Source organism: Oncorhynchus tshawytscha, linkage group LG16, assembly GCF_018296145.1.
Source record: "Oncorhynchus tshawytscha isolate Ot180627B linkage group LG16, Otsh_v2.0, whole genome shotgun sequence".
Classification (NCBI taxonomy): domain Eukaryota; kingdom Metazoa; phylum Chordata; class Actinopteri; order Salmoniformes; family Salmonidae; genus Oncorhynchus; species Oncorhynchus tshawytscha.
The window spans coordinates 37473594-37490122 of NC_056444.1; the positions used below are offsets into that span (position 1 = coordinate 37473594).

Here is a 16529-nt window from a genome sequence, read left to right on the forward strand (position 1 = left end):
GTAAACTGTGCTGTAATCAAATCAGACCTTGTTGAAAATGTCAATGAAATTGTGAATGAAATTCAATGTGCAGAATGTGGCTCCGGTCATGGAAGCACAGCCACGGCCAATTAAAATAGGAAAAGGAGTCCCAGTCCATGGAAATGCACAGCCAAAACGGCCTGATGTTCAATGTTTGCTGGGGATTTGACACATTCCTGGGAAGCTACAAAACCTCGTTTGGAAGCTGCTGTCGGGAAGACCTCGATGAATGCTTTGACAAACTCCTGGCCTACACAACCACCACAGTGTAATTTCACACAAACAAGTCACACAAAAGAACAAAAGTAAAATAAATACAAAACACACACACACAAACACGTTATAAAAATGGTTCTCTCAAAGTGAACCTCTTGCTTGCTCTTTTTGGGTAAGTCCTTACCTCAGCAACTTGCCTCCATCTTTTGCCATCTGCTGCATACCGCCCTCAGGGATTTTGGTGAAGTTTGTCAGGTCGTTGCCACTGCAGTAGAAGTCTCCACTACCTTGAGGGGGTGAACAAGAATAGCCACATTTAACGATTAAGAAGACTGGAGCACTATTTGCAAGTCACTGCATCACTGTAAAGACAGAAGGGGCAATTCAAAGAATTAAAAGGGGCACCCCGCCACCGTTTTGGTAAAAATCCAAAGGGATGGGGCTGGTGAAATATAAGTACTTTTAAATTAATAGACAGAGGCTGTCCATCCAGGACAGCAATTTCCAACATTTAATCATGTTTTAAGGCTATAGAGTGTTTGTTTGCAATTACATCATTTACAGCTTATATTTTGGGTTCTGGTGGGGTTAGACAGTTGAACTAAGCTCAAGAGGGATTTATAAATTGTATTTTTCAAGACTCAATGGCTATATATCATTCATTTAAAAGTCAGAAAATGGATGTAGCAATTACAGATTGCCCCTTTAAAGATATGAAGCAGGGGTGGGGTGTCAAACTAATTCCATGTAGAGCCTCTGCTGTTTTCTTTGTTTTTCCTTTCAGTTAAGACCTAGACAACCAGGTGAGGAGAGACACTAACTAATCAGTGACCTTAATTCATGAATCAAGTACAAGGGAGGAGAGAACCCCCAGACACTTGGCCCTCCGTGGAATGAGATTGACACCTGTGGACTAAAGAAAGAAAAACCCACGCACAGTACGTTGCAAACACATGCTTTTTTTGTGCACCATAATAAACTGTGTGTAATATACTGTGTTCTGGCTTTTCTTTAGTCCTAGTGTTCATTTTTGGCCCAGCAGTGCATACAGTGATTTCAGAAAGTATTCAGGCCCCTTGAATTTTTCCACAATTTGCTAGGTTACAGCCTTATTCAAAAATGTATTCAATTGTTATTTTTCCTCAACAATCTACACACAGTACCACAAAGGGGTATTGTGTGTAGGGGCTCCCGAGTGGAGCAGCGGTCTAAGGCACTGAGTCTCAGTGCTAGAGGCATCACTACAGACCCTGGTTCCATTCCAGGCTGTATCAAAACCAGAAGTGATTGGGAGTCCCATAGGGCGGCGCACAATTGGCCAAAAGTCATCCGGGTTAGGGTTTGGCGGGGTAAGCCACAATTGTAAATAAGAATTTGTTCTTAACTGACATTAGACTAGTTAAATAAAGGTTAAATAAAATGAAGACAAAGAAAAAACAGGCTCTAGAGATTTTTGGTAATTTATTAAATAAATTTCAACTGAAATATCATATTTAAATAAGTATTCAGACCCTTTCCTCAGTACTTTGTTGAAGCACCTTTGGCAGCGATTACAGCCTTGGGTCTTCTTGGGTATGACGATACAAGCATGGCACACCTGTATTTGGGGAGTTTCTCCCATTCTTCTCTGCAAATCCCCTCAAGGTCTGTGAGGCTGGATGGGGAGCGTTGCAGACCAGCTATTTTCAGGTCACTCCAGAGATGTTCGATCGGGTTCAAGCCTGGGCTCTGACTGGGCCACTAAAGGACATTCAGAGACTTGTCTCAAAACCACTCCTTGGTTGTCTTGACTTTGTGCTTAGGGTTGTTGTCCCATTGAAAGATGAATCTTCGTCCTAGTCTGAGGTCCTGAACGCTCAGGAGCAGGTTTTCAATAAAGATAACTGTACTTTGCTCTGTTCATTGTTGCCTCGATCCTGCCTAGTCTCCCAGTCCCTGCCGCTGAAAAACCCCCACAGCATGATGCTGCCACCACTATGCTTCACCATAGGGATGGTGCCAGGTTTCCTCCAGATGTGGCGCTTGGCATTAAGGCCAAATAGTTCAATCTTGGTGTCATCAGAGCAGAGAATCTTGTTTCTCATGGTCTGAGAGTCTTTAGGTGCCTTTTGGCAAACTCCAAGAGGGCTGTCATGTACCTTTCACTGAGGAGTGGAATCAGTCTGGCAAATCCACCATAAAAGCCTGATTGGTGGAGTGCTGCAAAGGCTGTTGTCCTTCTTGAAGGTTCTCCCATCTCCATAGAGGAACTCTAGAGCTCTGTCAGAGTGATCATTGGATTCTTGGTCACCCCCCTAACAAAGGCCTTTCTCTCCCGATTGCTCAGTTTGGCCGGGCTGCCAGCTCTAGAAAGAGCCTTGGTGGTTTCAAACTTCCTCCATTTAAGAATAATGGTGGCCACTGTGTTCTTGGGGACCTTCAATGCTGCAGACATTTTTTGGTACGCTTCCCCAGATAAGCCCCTCGACACAATCCTGTCTCTGACCTCTACAGACAATTTCTTTGACCACATGGCTTGGTTTGACAGGTGTGTGCCTTTCCAAATCATATCCAATCAGTTAAATTTACCACAGGTGGACTCCAAGTTGTAGAAACATCTGGTGGACTCCAATAAAGTTGTAGAAACATCTCAAGGATGATCAATGGAAACAGGATGCACCTGAGCTCAATTTCGAGTCTCATATCAAAGGGTCTGAATACTTAAGTAAATAAGGTATTTCTGTTTTTCATTTTGAATACATTTGCCTTGTCATTATGGGGTATTGTGTGTAGATTGCTGAGTATTTTTAAAATACATTTTAGAATAAGGCTGTAACGTAACAATATGGAAAAAGTCAAGGGGTCTGACTACTTTCCGAATTCACTGTATGTTACTCGTTTCAGGAAACTAGGCATATGTCGCACGGCACTACTTCACAGGAGCGCCACATGAACGTAAACTTTTTTTTTGTTTTATCAAAATGCGTTTTTTTGGCCGTCTGGAACATGTGAATTTTCATGTGCCTTAATAACAAACTTGTATGCCATCTGTAAATATTAATAAAATTGTTAGATTACAAGCCTAGTTTGTTTAGCCACAAAAAAATCCATAACCTTCCCGCTAGATAATGAGTGGACTGGACATGCCGAGAGACGAGGTCAGATTGGTCCGCCATGTAGCACGCTTCTGTCTATAATATGAGCTGGTCAGTATGGGTAGGTAATCCTTTGTGACGCTGCCTTTTTGAAAGATATTACGTTGTAGAACTGCATAAAAGTTGCTCTCCACGTTCTGGAGGACCGAGTTTTGAAATCAGTGGAATTAGAGTATGATAGAGAAAATTCTGGTGTTTAATTGCAAATATGCAGACAGAGTCGAAAAAATAACACAGAAGGCTGTTGTATAAAACACCTGTCTCCGGATTACATCTTCAAACTAAGGGCAACCATGGCATCCGTGACAGAGAGGGAGAAGTGTCCATCCATGTATATGGGTAAAATAGTCTAGCTAGCTACATTTTCACGTTACACGTTACTAATTTTGTCAGAAAGTCGTTTTCATTTCAAGAAAAAGTTTACTGTTAGTTAGCTAACATTATGTGTATGATCTGTGTAGTAATTGAACCTGGTTGGTTAGCTACCTGCAGATTCATGCAGGGAAGTAACATCTGTGTAGTAATTGAACCTGGTTGGTTAGCTACCTGCAGATTCATGCAGGGAAGTAACGTTATAAGTTGGGATTATGGTTTACTGTTTAGCTAGCTAGCTACATGCCTAAACAAGACTCCCTTATGCAAGTAACTATTTCAATAGAATGCTTACGAAGTCACTGTGAAAACTGTCGATAGTCAGTTAGCTAAGGGGCTTGACTGCTGTTAGGTCAGAACGATTGGATCAACCCTACTTTTCACCCAGAGCGTCCAGTGTGCGCTATGAATGCTCTGAGAACAAAACTATATGAATTTACGAACGAACAATCATGATGCTCTGAGTTACGAACGCCCTGAGCACACTCTGGCACTCCAGATTAAATTTACGAACACACCCGTAGTATAAGCCAGCCTTTAGTCTTGAAATCTTTAGTTGTTTGGCACATAGCCTCACATGTGAATCTTTAACTTCTTGGTGACTGGGGGACAGTATTGAGTAGCTTGGATGAATAAGGTGCCCAGAGTAAACCGCCTGCTACTCAGCCATAAAAGCTAAATAATTTGTATGTTTGGATAGAAAACACTCTGAAGTTTCTAAAACTGTTTGAATGATGTCTGTGAGTATAACAGAACTCATATGGCAGGAGAAAACCTGGAAAAAAATTCCAACCAGGAAGTGGGAAATCTGATTTTCAACTCAGCCCCTATTGAAGATACAGTGGGATATTGGTCATGTTGCACTTCCTAAGGCTTCCACTAGATATCAACCGTCTTTAGAAAATTGTTTGAGGCTTCTACTGTAAAGGAGGGGCTCATAAGGGCTCTTTGAGTCAGTGGCAGAGTGCCACAGGCTCGTGACGCGCGGTATGTGAGAGGTAGGTCCCGTTCCATTGCATTTCTGAAGACACAGGAATTCTCTGGTTGGAACATTATTGAAGATTTATGTTAAAAACATCCTAAAGATTGATTCTATACATCGTTTGACATGTTGCTACGGACTGTAACAGAACTTTTTGACATTTCGTCTGCTCCTAGTGAACGCGCTTCGTGACTGGATTTGTTTACAAAACGTGCTAGCAATTTGGACACAAATGATGGGCATTATCGAACAAATCAAACATTTATTGTGGAACTGGGATTCCTGGGAGTGGATTCTGATGAAGATCAAAGGTAAGTAAATATTTATAATGCTATTTCTGACTAATGTTGAATACACAACATGGCGGATATCTTTTTGGCTTGTTGGGTCTCTGAACGCCATACTCAGATTATTGCATGGTTTGCTTTTTTTGTTAAAAAAATTGAAATGTGACACAGCGGTTGCATTAAGGAGAAGTTTATCTAAAGTTCCATGTATAATAGTTGTATCTTTCATCAATGTTTATTATGAATATTTCTGTGAATTGATGTGGCTCTGTGCAAAATCACTGCATGTTTTGGAACTACTGAACATAACACGCCGATGTAAAATGAGATTTTTGGATATAAATATGCACTTTACAGAACAAAACATACATGTATTGTGTAACATGAAGTCCTTTGAGTGTCATCTGATGAAGATCATCAAAGGTTAGTGATTAATTGTATCTATATTTCGGTTTTTGTGACTCCACTCTTTGGTTGGAAAAATGTCTGTGTTTTTCTGTGACTTAGTGGTGACCTAACATAATCTTTCGTGTTTTTTTCGCTGTAAAGCCTTTTTAAAATCAGACACTGTGGTTGGATTAACGAGAATTTTATCTTTAAAATGGTGTAAAATACTTGTATGATTGAGGAATTTTAATTATGAGATTTTTGTGTTGTTTTGAATTTGGCGCCCAGCATTTTCACTAGCTGTTGGCAGGGTGGGACACTACTGTCCCGAATATCCCAGAGAGGTTAAAGAGATGGGTGGAGCTAAAGCTTAAAGGGATGTGAACGATGCTGCATGGGTGTAGACAAAGATCTCTCCAGTCGGTACCAAAACATTTAAGGGCCATTTTCTCAAAAGTGAGGTTACAAGTTTATCAACTTTCAAAGCATAATTACTTTCCCATTGTTCCTCAAGTATAGTGTATGATATACCATTTTCTAGCTCTGAGGCTCTACTTTCATTCAATGTAAAAAAATAAATAAATAAAAAACATTTCAAATTTTGCTACACAAGACCAAATCGAGCTGGTCGGTCACATATTCATATCACCGATGCTCTCTTTAACAGATTCACTATTTCAAATGGGATGAATAGGTTGGTTGGCTCTACCTGTGATTACAGTAATGACAGAGTCATCTTTGCCAGATTCCTCCAGAGCCTTGATGATCTCGTTGTACATCTGGATAGAAGGAGGAAAACAATAGAATTGAAGAACTGGATGATTACTGGATATTTGGGATGTGCATAGGCAGTTGGAAATTTCACTATTACAGTGCTTTGCAAAAAGTACTCATCCCCGCTCAAGTTTTCTAGTTTGTTTCACAATAAAACATATTTTGCATCTTCAAAGTGATAGGGATGTTATGTAAATCAAATGATACAACCCCCCCCCCAAAAAAAATCAATTTTAATTCCAGGTTGTAAGGCAACAAAATTGGAAAAATGCCAAGGGGGGTGAATACCTTCCTAAGCCACTCTACAAGGCATGCCACAAAATGCCACTGGTGAATCTGCGGCAAACCTTTGGCAACAATATTTATTGCCACTAGTGGACAACAGCTAAAGTAGCAACAATATTAGCTGATTTGACAAAGCATCGTAGATGGATACCCTTCCCTTAGCAGTGGTGTTGGAAGAGGATGCATCAAAACCCTTTGAGTGAATCGTCTTCAAACTTGATAAGGTAAGCAAATAAATGTATTATTATAAATGTAAATTCCGACTTTGTAACAATTAGATCTTTCATTGCTTTAAACTAGTAGCTAGCTCATCTTGTTCATGTGTTGTTCCTTCTCTCTTTCTTTCTAGATGTAATCAAGACAGATTGACTGAAGGCTTCAAACTAAGGAAAGAGAAATGTGTGCACCAGGTCAAGGTTCCTTGCATGGCTTTGAGATGTAAGTTAACAATAATTCATTTTAGAACAATATACACCTGAGTCGGGAAAAAGAAACAACTAGTAGACAACTGGCTCTTAAATTATGGAGACCCCAGTCTCTATTGAAGATCATATTTAGCTGATTAGTTTGAATCCATTTTGTTTAGGCTTGGCTGGAGACAGACACTACATACAAAAGTTGGCCACACATTTAAAAGGTAGATTTAGTAGGTCTAAGTCCCAGATTCCAAGAACACAGGATGAGATGTTACTATCCTTTGTGCAAGCACTTCCAAGAGTTCATGAACAGTGAGCCTGGTGAAATTTGGGGAGCGCATCGTCAGTAGTGTACCTTTCACACTATACACCCTCCCCAAAGGCGGCCAGCGACAGGGTGATCAATCCTACGCTTGCGTCCCATTCCCAATTAGTCATAGGAGTTGCCTTGTTGTTGATGATCCCATGGGACGATGCATGGGAGGGGCGTCCTCCTCCCTGAGTCAAGCATTGTTGACCGCATACCTCCTGGCCCTCTCACTTCGGGGCCCAGCTGGGGTCTTTCCTCTTCATCCAGAGCCACTGACTGCTGCCTTCTGCCACCTCCGATACAGCTTTGATTGACGAACACTGGCTCTGGCCCTTAATTCCCAGGTCTCTAAGCAGTCTGGTTGTAGATGTTGCCACAAAACCTCTGCAGCCCACCTCCACTGGTCGGACTTCTGTGTTCCAGCCATGATGTTGTGCTTCGGTAGCTAGATCGGCATAGCGCAGATGTTTTCGCTCATAAGCCTCATCTACTGAGTCCTCCCAGGGTACTGTGAGCTCAATGATGAAGACCTTCTTGAGGGAACGGGACAAGAGCACCATGTCAGGTCTTAGGGTGGTGGTTGCGATCTCAGGAGGAAACACAAGTTGCCGGCCAATGTCAGCTAGCATTTTCCAGTCGCGGGCCAAGCGCAGCTGGTCTCGCTCTAATGGTGTAGAGCCGCTCTTCGGTGGTTTAGCCCCTTCGCGGACAAAGGTCGTCCGTAAGGGGTTGATGCTGCTGGGGGTGGTAGGGAGTTGGTGGCAGCTCGCCTGTCCTCCAGGGCGGACGCAAGGTTTTTAAGGACTTGGTTGTGACGCCAAGTGTAGCGTCCTTGGGTGAGGCTTGTTTTACACCCTGTGAGAATGTGCCTGAGGTTGGCTGGCATGGAACAGTGGGCACAGTCCGGATATTCACCATACCATTGGTGAAGATTAACTGGTGTTGGAAGGACGTCATATGTTGCTCTGATGGAAAAGCTCAACCGCCTCGCTTCCATGGCCCACAGATCCTTCCAGCTGATCTTCCTCTTCTCCACACTGTCCCATCGAGTCCACTGTCCCTGTTTGGCAAGAGAGACTGCCTTGGCCCACCTTGCAGCCTCCTCCTGATGGCGTACTTCCTGCACTACCATCTTCCGCCACTCTGGTACAGTGGCCTTACTCCAAGCAGCACGGCTAGTTAGCCCAAGGCCTCCTCTCCCTTGCTGAACATGACCCACAATGTCAGCATGTCTGAGGGCTGCTGTTGCCTCCTGGACTGCTTTTCCTGGCCTCCATTTGCGCACAGTTGCCAAAGTTGGCGCGTTGTTGCTCACCACTGGGTCTCCAGATTCATTCAGTGTCATCTGGAGCCTGGTTTTTGCACACTTGAATTCCTCTGTTAGACTGGTGAGGGGCAGCTTGAGGACACCATCCTTTTCCACTTCCGAGGCCTTCATCCACTGTTTCTTAAGCGGTCTCCTTTCTTGAACGAGGCGCTTGATTTCTTGTTGCCTCCTGGAAACTGGTGGGGTTGGAACCTTTCTCCCACCTTTTGCCTATTGCACTCCAAAGCTTTCTGCCCCGTACTCATAGATGATGTCCCCCATCCTCTCCAACTTCTTCTCCACTGTGCCTCGAAGTTGAGGGTCAAGGTAAGGTCAGTATTCACTGTTTCCCACAACTTCTTGTCACTGGCGCCAGGCCACTTCACATTCGGTCTGCGCCCTGGTAGTCTCCTCTCGACTGCAGGTCTGGGAGGCTGGGTGAGTTCCACTCCTGTTGTTGGTTCCACCTCAGTTGTTACTTCGGTGCTTGAGTTTACGTTCTCCATGACAGTGGTACTGATGCACTACAAACTATGGTTTGCGTCCAGTTGCTGTGCTTCATTCGACTGATTTGCTCGCTTTCGCAGAAAGTAATCAATGCGAGGCCTCTGTCTCTCTTTACCCAAACACCCCTTCTTCCCCTGGTGGATCCTCAACCCATGGTGTGATGTAACTTTCCTCCAACCACAGACACATACCTGCATCTGCATCTGTTGCAGCGGAACTTGTGACAGTTGCTGTGGTGTTCTCTTGTGCTGTGCTCTCATTACTCGTAGTCGTTTCCGGTCCAGTCGTTACCATGTTGTCAGCCGATGAGTCATCTTCCGCCCCCGCTCTCGCAGACTCTAGGGGTATTCTCGTATGTTGACTTTCTGTAGCTAAAGCGGGTGTTTCCAACATACTGCGAAGCATGGGAAACGACAGAAATTGGAAGCTACCCCATGACTGTCCCAGTGGGGTCTATTCCCTCCTGTCAGCCGTCTCTCCGTGCCGCCACAAGGACTTTCCCCCGTTGTCAGATCTTTCTCAGCAGTCACTGGACAAGTCCAGATATTCAGATTCCAAGAACACAGGATGAGATGTTACTATCCTTTGTGCAAGCACTTCCAAGAGTTCATGGACAGTGAGCCTGGTGAAATTTGGGGAGCGCATCGTCAGTAGTGTACCTTTGGTTCCTAGGGTGTTTCGGCCTTACACACTATACACCCTCCCCAAAGGCGGCCAGCGACAGGGTGATCAATCCTACGCAGTTTATGCTAGCTTGATTGTTTGTTTATATAGCATTTATACAAGGCAGAGACATTTTATTGCTGAAAAATGCCAGCAACACTGGCGGTCACGAGTCATGATGGCAGTCAAATTCCACATGACCGTTTAGTCACAGTAATTAGGCTTCTCCAAGGTCTGATGCTGCTGATCATCAGTAGCCTACCAAACAAGTGCTTGTCAAATTGTGAATGAAAGACTGATGAAGTATGTACAAACCTGCACAAAAACACAAAGCAGAGCTCATGCCTTCAATGCAACTTTTTTCAAATCCTCATCAGTCGCCTTAGAATGTATAAAAATCGAAACATACATCAACATTTATATCACAACTAAAGTTACATAAATAACTCTAAGTTATACAGTTGTTATACAGCATTTACATATTCTTCCTTGCTGAGCGGTCTTTCAGGTTATGTCAATATAGGACTCGTTTTACTGTGGATATAGATACTTTTGTACCCGTTTCCTACAGCATCTTCAGATGGTCCTTTGCTGTGGTCCTGGGATTGATTTGCACTTTTCGCACCAAAGCACGTTCATCTCTAGGAGACAGAACGCGTCTCCTTCCTGAGTGGTATGACGGCTGCGTGGTCCCAAGGTGTTTATACTTGTTCATCTGCACAAACAACAGTACACGTGGTACCTTCAGGCATTTGGAAATTGCTCCCAAGGATAAACCAGACTTGTGGAGGTCTACAATCCTTTTAAGTCTTGGCTGATTTATTTTGATTTTCCCATGTCAAGCAAAGAGGCACTGAGTTTGAGGGTAGGCATTGAAATACATCCACAGGTACACCTCCAATGCCCTAATTGAAATAATTTGAGTCTATCAGAAGCTTCTAAAGCCATGACACCATTTTCTGGAATTTTCCAAGCTGTTTAAATGCACACAGTCAACTTAGTGTATTCTGATTCTGGAATTGTGATACAGTGAAATAATCTGTCTGTAAACAATTGTTAGAAATATTACTTGTGTCATGCACAAAGTAGATGTCCTAACCGACTTGCCAAAACTATAGCTTGTTAACAAGAAATGTGGAGTGGTTGAAAAACAAGTTTTAATGACTCCAACCTAAGTGTATGTAAACTTCCGACTTCAACTGTAGGAGTACCTGTTTCTACGTACTCCATCCAATCTTTTGGAGAACATATTTTCTATTTTATTCAGCCATGTTCAATTTGATTCCTTATACTATAAAATAATAACATGGAATTCAAAGCAAATCTTGTCTGCTAAATGAACTAGTGTAGCCCACAGCCAGATCAGGACCAAACATAAGGACAACGCAGGATATGCTATTCTTTTCTTCTGAAATAGACTACATTTTCTTCATATCAAGTTTATTTAGATCTGTTTAAAATAAATAATGGATTTATTGTGATGATTTAGGCTATATTACATGGATTTATTAAACTTTTTTTAAATTGTGGATGTTCCAAAGGTCTGAGTCAGCGGCCAGGAGATGCTAAATGTGTTTGTTAATTAACGATCAATTACCGTGAGACCGGCAGTCATTTGCTTGACAATCACCGGCTGACAAAATTTCATGACTACCACAGCCCTAGTGGATACCTGCTCGTCGAACATCTCATTCCAAAATCATGGGCATTAATATGGATTTGGTCCCACCTTTGCTGCTATAACAGCCTTCACTCTACTGGGAAAGTATTCTACTAGATGTTGGAACGTTGCTGCGGGGACATGCTTCCATTCGGCCACAAGAGCATTAGTGAGGTTGGGCACTGATGTTGGGTGATTAGGCCCGGCTCGCAGTCTGCATTTCAACTCATCCCAAAAGGTGTTTGATAGGGTTGAGGTCAGGGTTCTGTGCAGGCCAGTCAAGTTCTTCCACACTGATCTCATCAAACCATTTCTGTATGTACCTTGCATGCTGAAACAGGAACTGGCCTTCTCAAAACTGTTGCCTCCAAAGTCGGAAGCACAGAATCGTCTAGAATGTCATTCTAAGCTGTAGAGCAAGATTTCCCTTCACTGGAACAGTGAGTTTTACAACCAAGGAGAGGCATTTTTTTTCGTCAGCTTTTAGAGGTCCCGTTCTGTGAGCTTGTGTGGCCCACCACTTTGCAACTGTGCTGTTGTTGCTCCTCGACGTTTCCACTTCACAATAACAGAGCTTACAGTTGACCCGGGCAGCTCTACTCTAGCTGGACAGAAATATGACGAACTGAAAGGTGGCATCCCATAACGGTACCACGTTGAAAGTCACTGAGCACTTCAGTAAGGCCATTCTACTGCCAATGTTTGTCTATGGATATTGCATCGCTGAGCATACCTTACAATTATTTGAGAACATAGCCCAGCAGACAAATCATTACAAACAGTAACCAGCCAAGTAGAAGTCAGAAATAGATATAAAATGAATCACTTACCTTTGATGATCTTCATATGGTTGCACTGAGAAGACATTCATTGATTCAATAAATGTTCCTTTTGTTCGATAATGTCTCTTTATATCCAAAAACCTCTGTTTTGTTCGCACGTTTTCTTCAGTAATCCACAGGCTCAAACGCAGTCACAACAGGCAGAAGAAAAATCCAAATTGTATCCGTAAAGTTCATAGAAACATGACAAATGATGTTAATATTCAATCCTCAGGTTGTTTTTAGCCTAAATAATCGATAATATTTCAACCGGACAATAACGTCGTCAATATAAAAGATAAACAAGAAAGGCAATGAAAAGCTCTGTGACACAGCAGGGTCCACTCATTCAGGCACTCTCTCAGAATACATGAAAAAGCTCTGTGACACAGCAGGGTCCACTCATTCAGCCTGCCAAATCAGTTTTGTTATACTCACAGACATTATTTGAACAGTTTTGGAAACTTTAGAGTGGTTTCTATCCAAATCTACTAATTATATGCATATCCTATCTTCTGGGCCTGAGTAGAAGGCAGTTTAATTTGGGCACGCTTTTCATCCAAAATTCCAAATGCTGCCCCCTACCCTAGAGAAGTTAAGACATTGAAAACAAGTTTAGTAAGTTTAGTTCTCACTGGGAAGCAAGTTCATTTAAAGTTATATGTGTAACCAAAAACCTGATTTGCATACACAGTGAGTTATTAGCAAACAGATTGTTTGCCACAAGCTTCACAAAATGATTTGCCAGAAGTTCAAAAGTCACCGCTAGATGTTTGCCAGAAGCCTGTTTTTTTTCCAGTAAGGGTGATGTTGGGAGGAGGGAATAGACAATGACACGAATGCCTAATAACTTAATTGATGCACCTCCACATTGATGGCGTTCTTCTTCTGTGGCCTATTGAACCGGATAGTGGTGACGTTGTCCTCTGTGGAGACCAGCAGCGTGTCAAAGGTGGCAGCGCTCCCAGTGGGCTGTGTGGCTACCACAGGTCCCTCAGGAGCGAGGAGAGAATCAATCAGGTCCACATACTGCTGTCTGGCATCTTCCTGAGAGGGAGGAAGAGAGTTATACAATGTATCAATGTATGCCTGTCAATGTCATTGTGTGAAGAAAATGGCACTTTACCACATTGAGGACATTAGAGTTGTTTTTTATGGGCACTGAAAATTGTGACATTCAATAAGAATGGCTGCTTCTAATTTGTTTTAAATTTTATTAACTATAATCATTTTCAGCTGTGTTTGACCTTTCTCACAAGTCGTGTATTTTCGTCTGTTGTTTTTAACAAACTTGGGAGGAATAGCCTTGATAGACAAATGGGTATATTGCTCCCCAGCTTTTGTATAATTTCAGCTAGTAGTTTTGAAAGTAGTGCTCACGAGCCAAAACGGGTCCCCGGAAATTGTAAACTACATCATCCATTTCGTATGATATGTTACGTCCTGAATTTTAAAAAAAAAACATGTTTTGCAATCTGTATACAGTATGTTACAAATTCCAATTCGTACAATAAGTTATGAATTAATAAGTGCTTAATATCCCAGACTGCATCTTCAATAAAATGTGTATGACAGTGCTGTTATGTATATTCAATAATGAGACTGCAGATTACCTGAGATACAGAGCCCAGAGACTTCCAGGCATCCCATTTGGCCTTGCCGACAAAGTCAAGCATCCCTGGCTTGGGGGTGTTACAGGGTCCCTGAGTAGCCTAATAAGACAACAAAGAGAGAGGAGAAGATACTAAAATGTGAGGATCAGTGTCTCCAATAGACTTTAAGGTGCTTACTTTCTTCATCCTGTCTCCCTCATGCACTCTGATAGGTTAACAATCTGGGTCATTGTCATTAGGTCTCAAATGAAAGAAAACAGACTGAAACAGGGAGGGACTACTTTGACTTGTCCAATAAGAAACTGCCCTGGATAGCTTTACAACCATTACAACAGATGTTATTCATCTACTGTACAATGGAAACTTGTCTTTTTGCTGACACAGCATCCATCGTGCAAACACCCAATCACATACATACATACACACGACAGCCTAATGGCAGAACTACATCTAGCAAGCACATAGGGGGCGATAAAACAATGGAGCCCCATTAATTTTCAATGAAGGGAACCTAAGTGGGCGGGGGGACCGTTGGCCGACGTGAGCATGGGCGATGGAACGTGAACAGGGCGGGACCAAAGTTGGGAAAAGCTGAAATGTATTCACATACTCCACGACATCGCGTTGCTATTGACCAATCAAAGCTTACTATAGTTTCCAGCCCCTACTGGATTGGCTGTTGATACCTAGCATTAGCTAGCCTCCGACATGAGGGCGAGGTTAGCGTGGCTATCCCTATAGTGAATCACTGAGGTAAGACCCATACAGGGTCAGTTGAGTCAGCCGAGTTGATGCCAGCAAACCCTCAAGATTTTTCCTGTAAGCCCTGGGATTCAAAATCTTCAACCGTTCAGATACTGACCTGCTCCTATAACCCCAAAGCTTTCTGTCATCCAATACAACTGGTGACAGCAAGATGCTACTCAATACAACTGTGACACAGCAAAACTGAACAAGTAGCCCACCCCCTCTATCGCTCATGCTCTTGATGTTCGGAGACATGACAGCCAAGTAGCTAAGAACAAAGACCTTTCACCTGTTTGAAGAGAGCATAGATTTTCAGCTTGGCCTCATTGCCAGGGTCTTTCTTCAGCGTGCCCATCTGACTCTTTGCACAGTTGAATTGCTCCACCGTCGCCCCCATCATAGAATCAGCTGTGTGCAGCTTCAGAGTGGGAATATGTTATACTTGGACAGCCCTGCTGAGATCATTTCAGGACAAATGAGTGACATAGCTAACTGGTACTGTTTCCTAAACAATTATGAACTGCCACAAAAGGTTAAATAATATTATACATAAGCCTAAATGTTTCAATAAAATGCAAAATCACAAATTAACTTGGCTGAGGGCACTAAAATCGCTCCGAACACCTACAATGACCTTTTTAAATTATCACATTGGATATGGGGAGGATTGGGATAGGATGACACATAAATGTACTGTGAGAGTTGCAGTACTGTTTGTGATACAACCATGTTGCGACAGAATTCGATGGGCCATCAATAATTATTTACTTGACGATTCCTCTGATTTTCATTCATTTGTAGTTAGACACACCCTCATTGGTCTGATGATTAGACAAGGCTCATAAATCTGGATGTGGGGGAAAGGTCATAGTTATTCAAAGTTTAGCTACTTTGGCTAGCAAGTTATAACCACAGAATATTTGCTTTAACTAGAAGTATTATCTAGCTAGCTACCAAGCAGATCATCATGCAAGCTTTTGTGGTGGAAGCTGATACGCTGGAATGTAGGGTAATTTATGTACGGTAGATCTCCTACAGAACAGCTCAGCGATTATTAGCAAACATGGTTGAGTAAACATCTTTCTAAGCAAGACAGACACCACTTGCTCGTGAGTCGTGCAGAAATTAACCGGTAACGTTATCTGTGCAGAACATGACATCTTTGAGACAACCTTAGCTAAATACAGGCACCGATAGAGGCTCTCGTGCCAACCAGCTAAAACTACATGGTGAAAATAAAATGACCATTCGTTTCCATTAATAATTGAGCTATGCTAAACTAGCAATCTATTGCTTCCTTCATACGGAACAACTCAACTAAAATCTACTCAGTTTGACCTCAGCTCCGTGCACCATGTCCACATCAAGTTAGCAGTGAATCCACCTTGCAAGTGAGTGTGGTGTTTTTAGGTAATCTTACCTGAAAAATCGCCACGGTGAAAATATGCGTAAAGCTACAGACATGACAGTGGTGTAATTTCAGTCCAAAGTACAGTAGCAGTCCTGGTTGTACAAGACTATTCGAATAAATTAATTCGCTGTTTACAATCCAGAACCCTCCCCCTCACCTTCGTTGCTTTCACCATTGGCTAATGCCTTGTTTACATCATGACGTATTCATTACGCCGTACGTCATCTTCATGCAATCTCGTTCCTCTACTGCACAGAGAGCATAAAGTCAATAATAGGGGCGCCTTTTCACTTGGAGCCTCCTCGTGTCATGTTCCCTCTTTGCTCGTCTCCTTCTCACAACCCATTGAAGAAGGTCAGAGGGGCGGGACCTCTGGCTTTCTCATCCAATGGGTTTTGACTGAGACGAGGAGAGAGGACACAAGGACCAAAAAAAGAGAAAAGGCCACAGTTTCACAACACAAGACAGGATGGAGGAGATCATAGTCGCTTGTCAGATATCACATTTATTTTGGGAGATTGTAAAATAGGACCTTTTCATTCAAACAGGAGAAAAATATTGGGCGCATTTCGGCTGGTCACTGCGGTTGACCATCGTTGGTCACAACCTTTCAAATT

At 42.6% G+C, this 16529-nt stretch overlaps 1 protein-coding gene across 1 annotated transcript; it reads right to left on the bottom strand.

Annotated features, from left to right (window-relative positions):
• Positions 1 to 215: 215 nt before the first annotated feature.
• On the bottom strand, positions 216 to 16073 carry LOC112215615 (enoyl-CoA delta isomerase 2; the record flags this gene model as incomplete). The annotated part of the gene is made up of 8 exons (XM_042299904.1): positions 15922 to 16073; positions 15270 to 15348; positions 14791 to 14919; positions 13755 to 13853; positions 13006 to 13188; positions 6109 to 6178; positions 422 to 524; positions 216 to 267 (listed from the first exon to the last, which is right to left on the bottom strand). Coding segments are annotated over exons 2-8 (663 nt in total), but the record flags the coding sequence as incomplete, so codon positions are not given.
• Between the last annotated feature and the right edge of the window lie 456 nt (positions 16074 to 16529).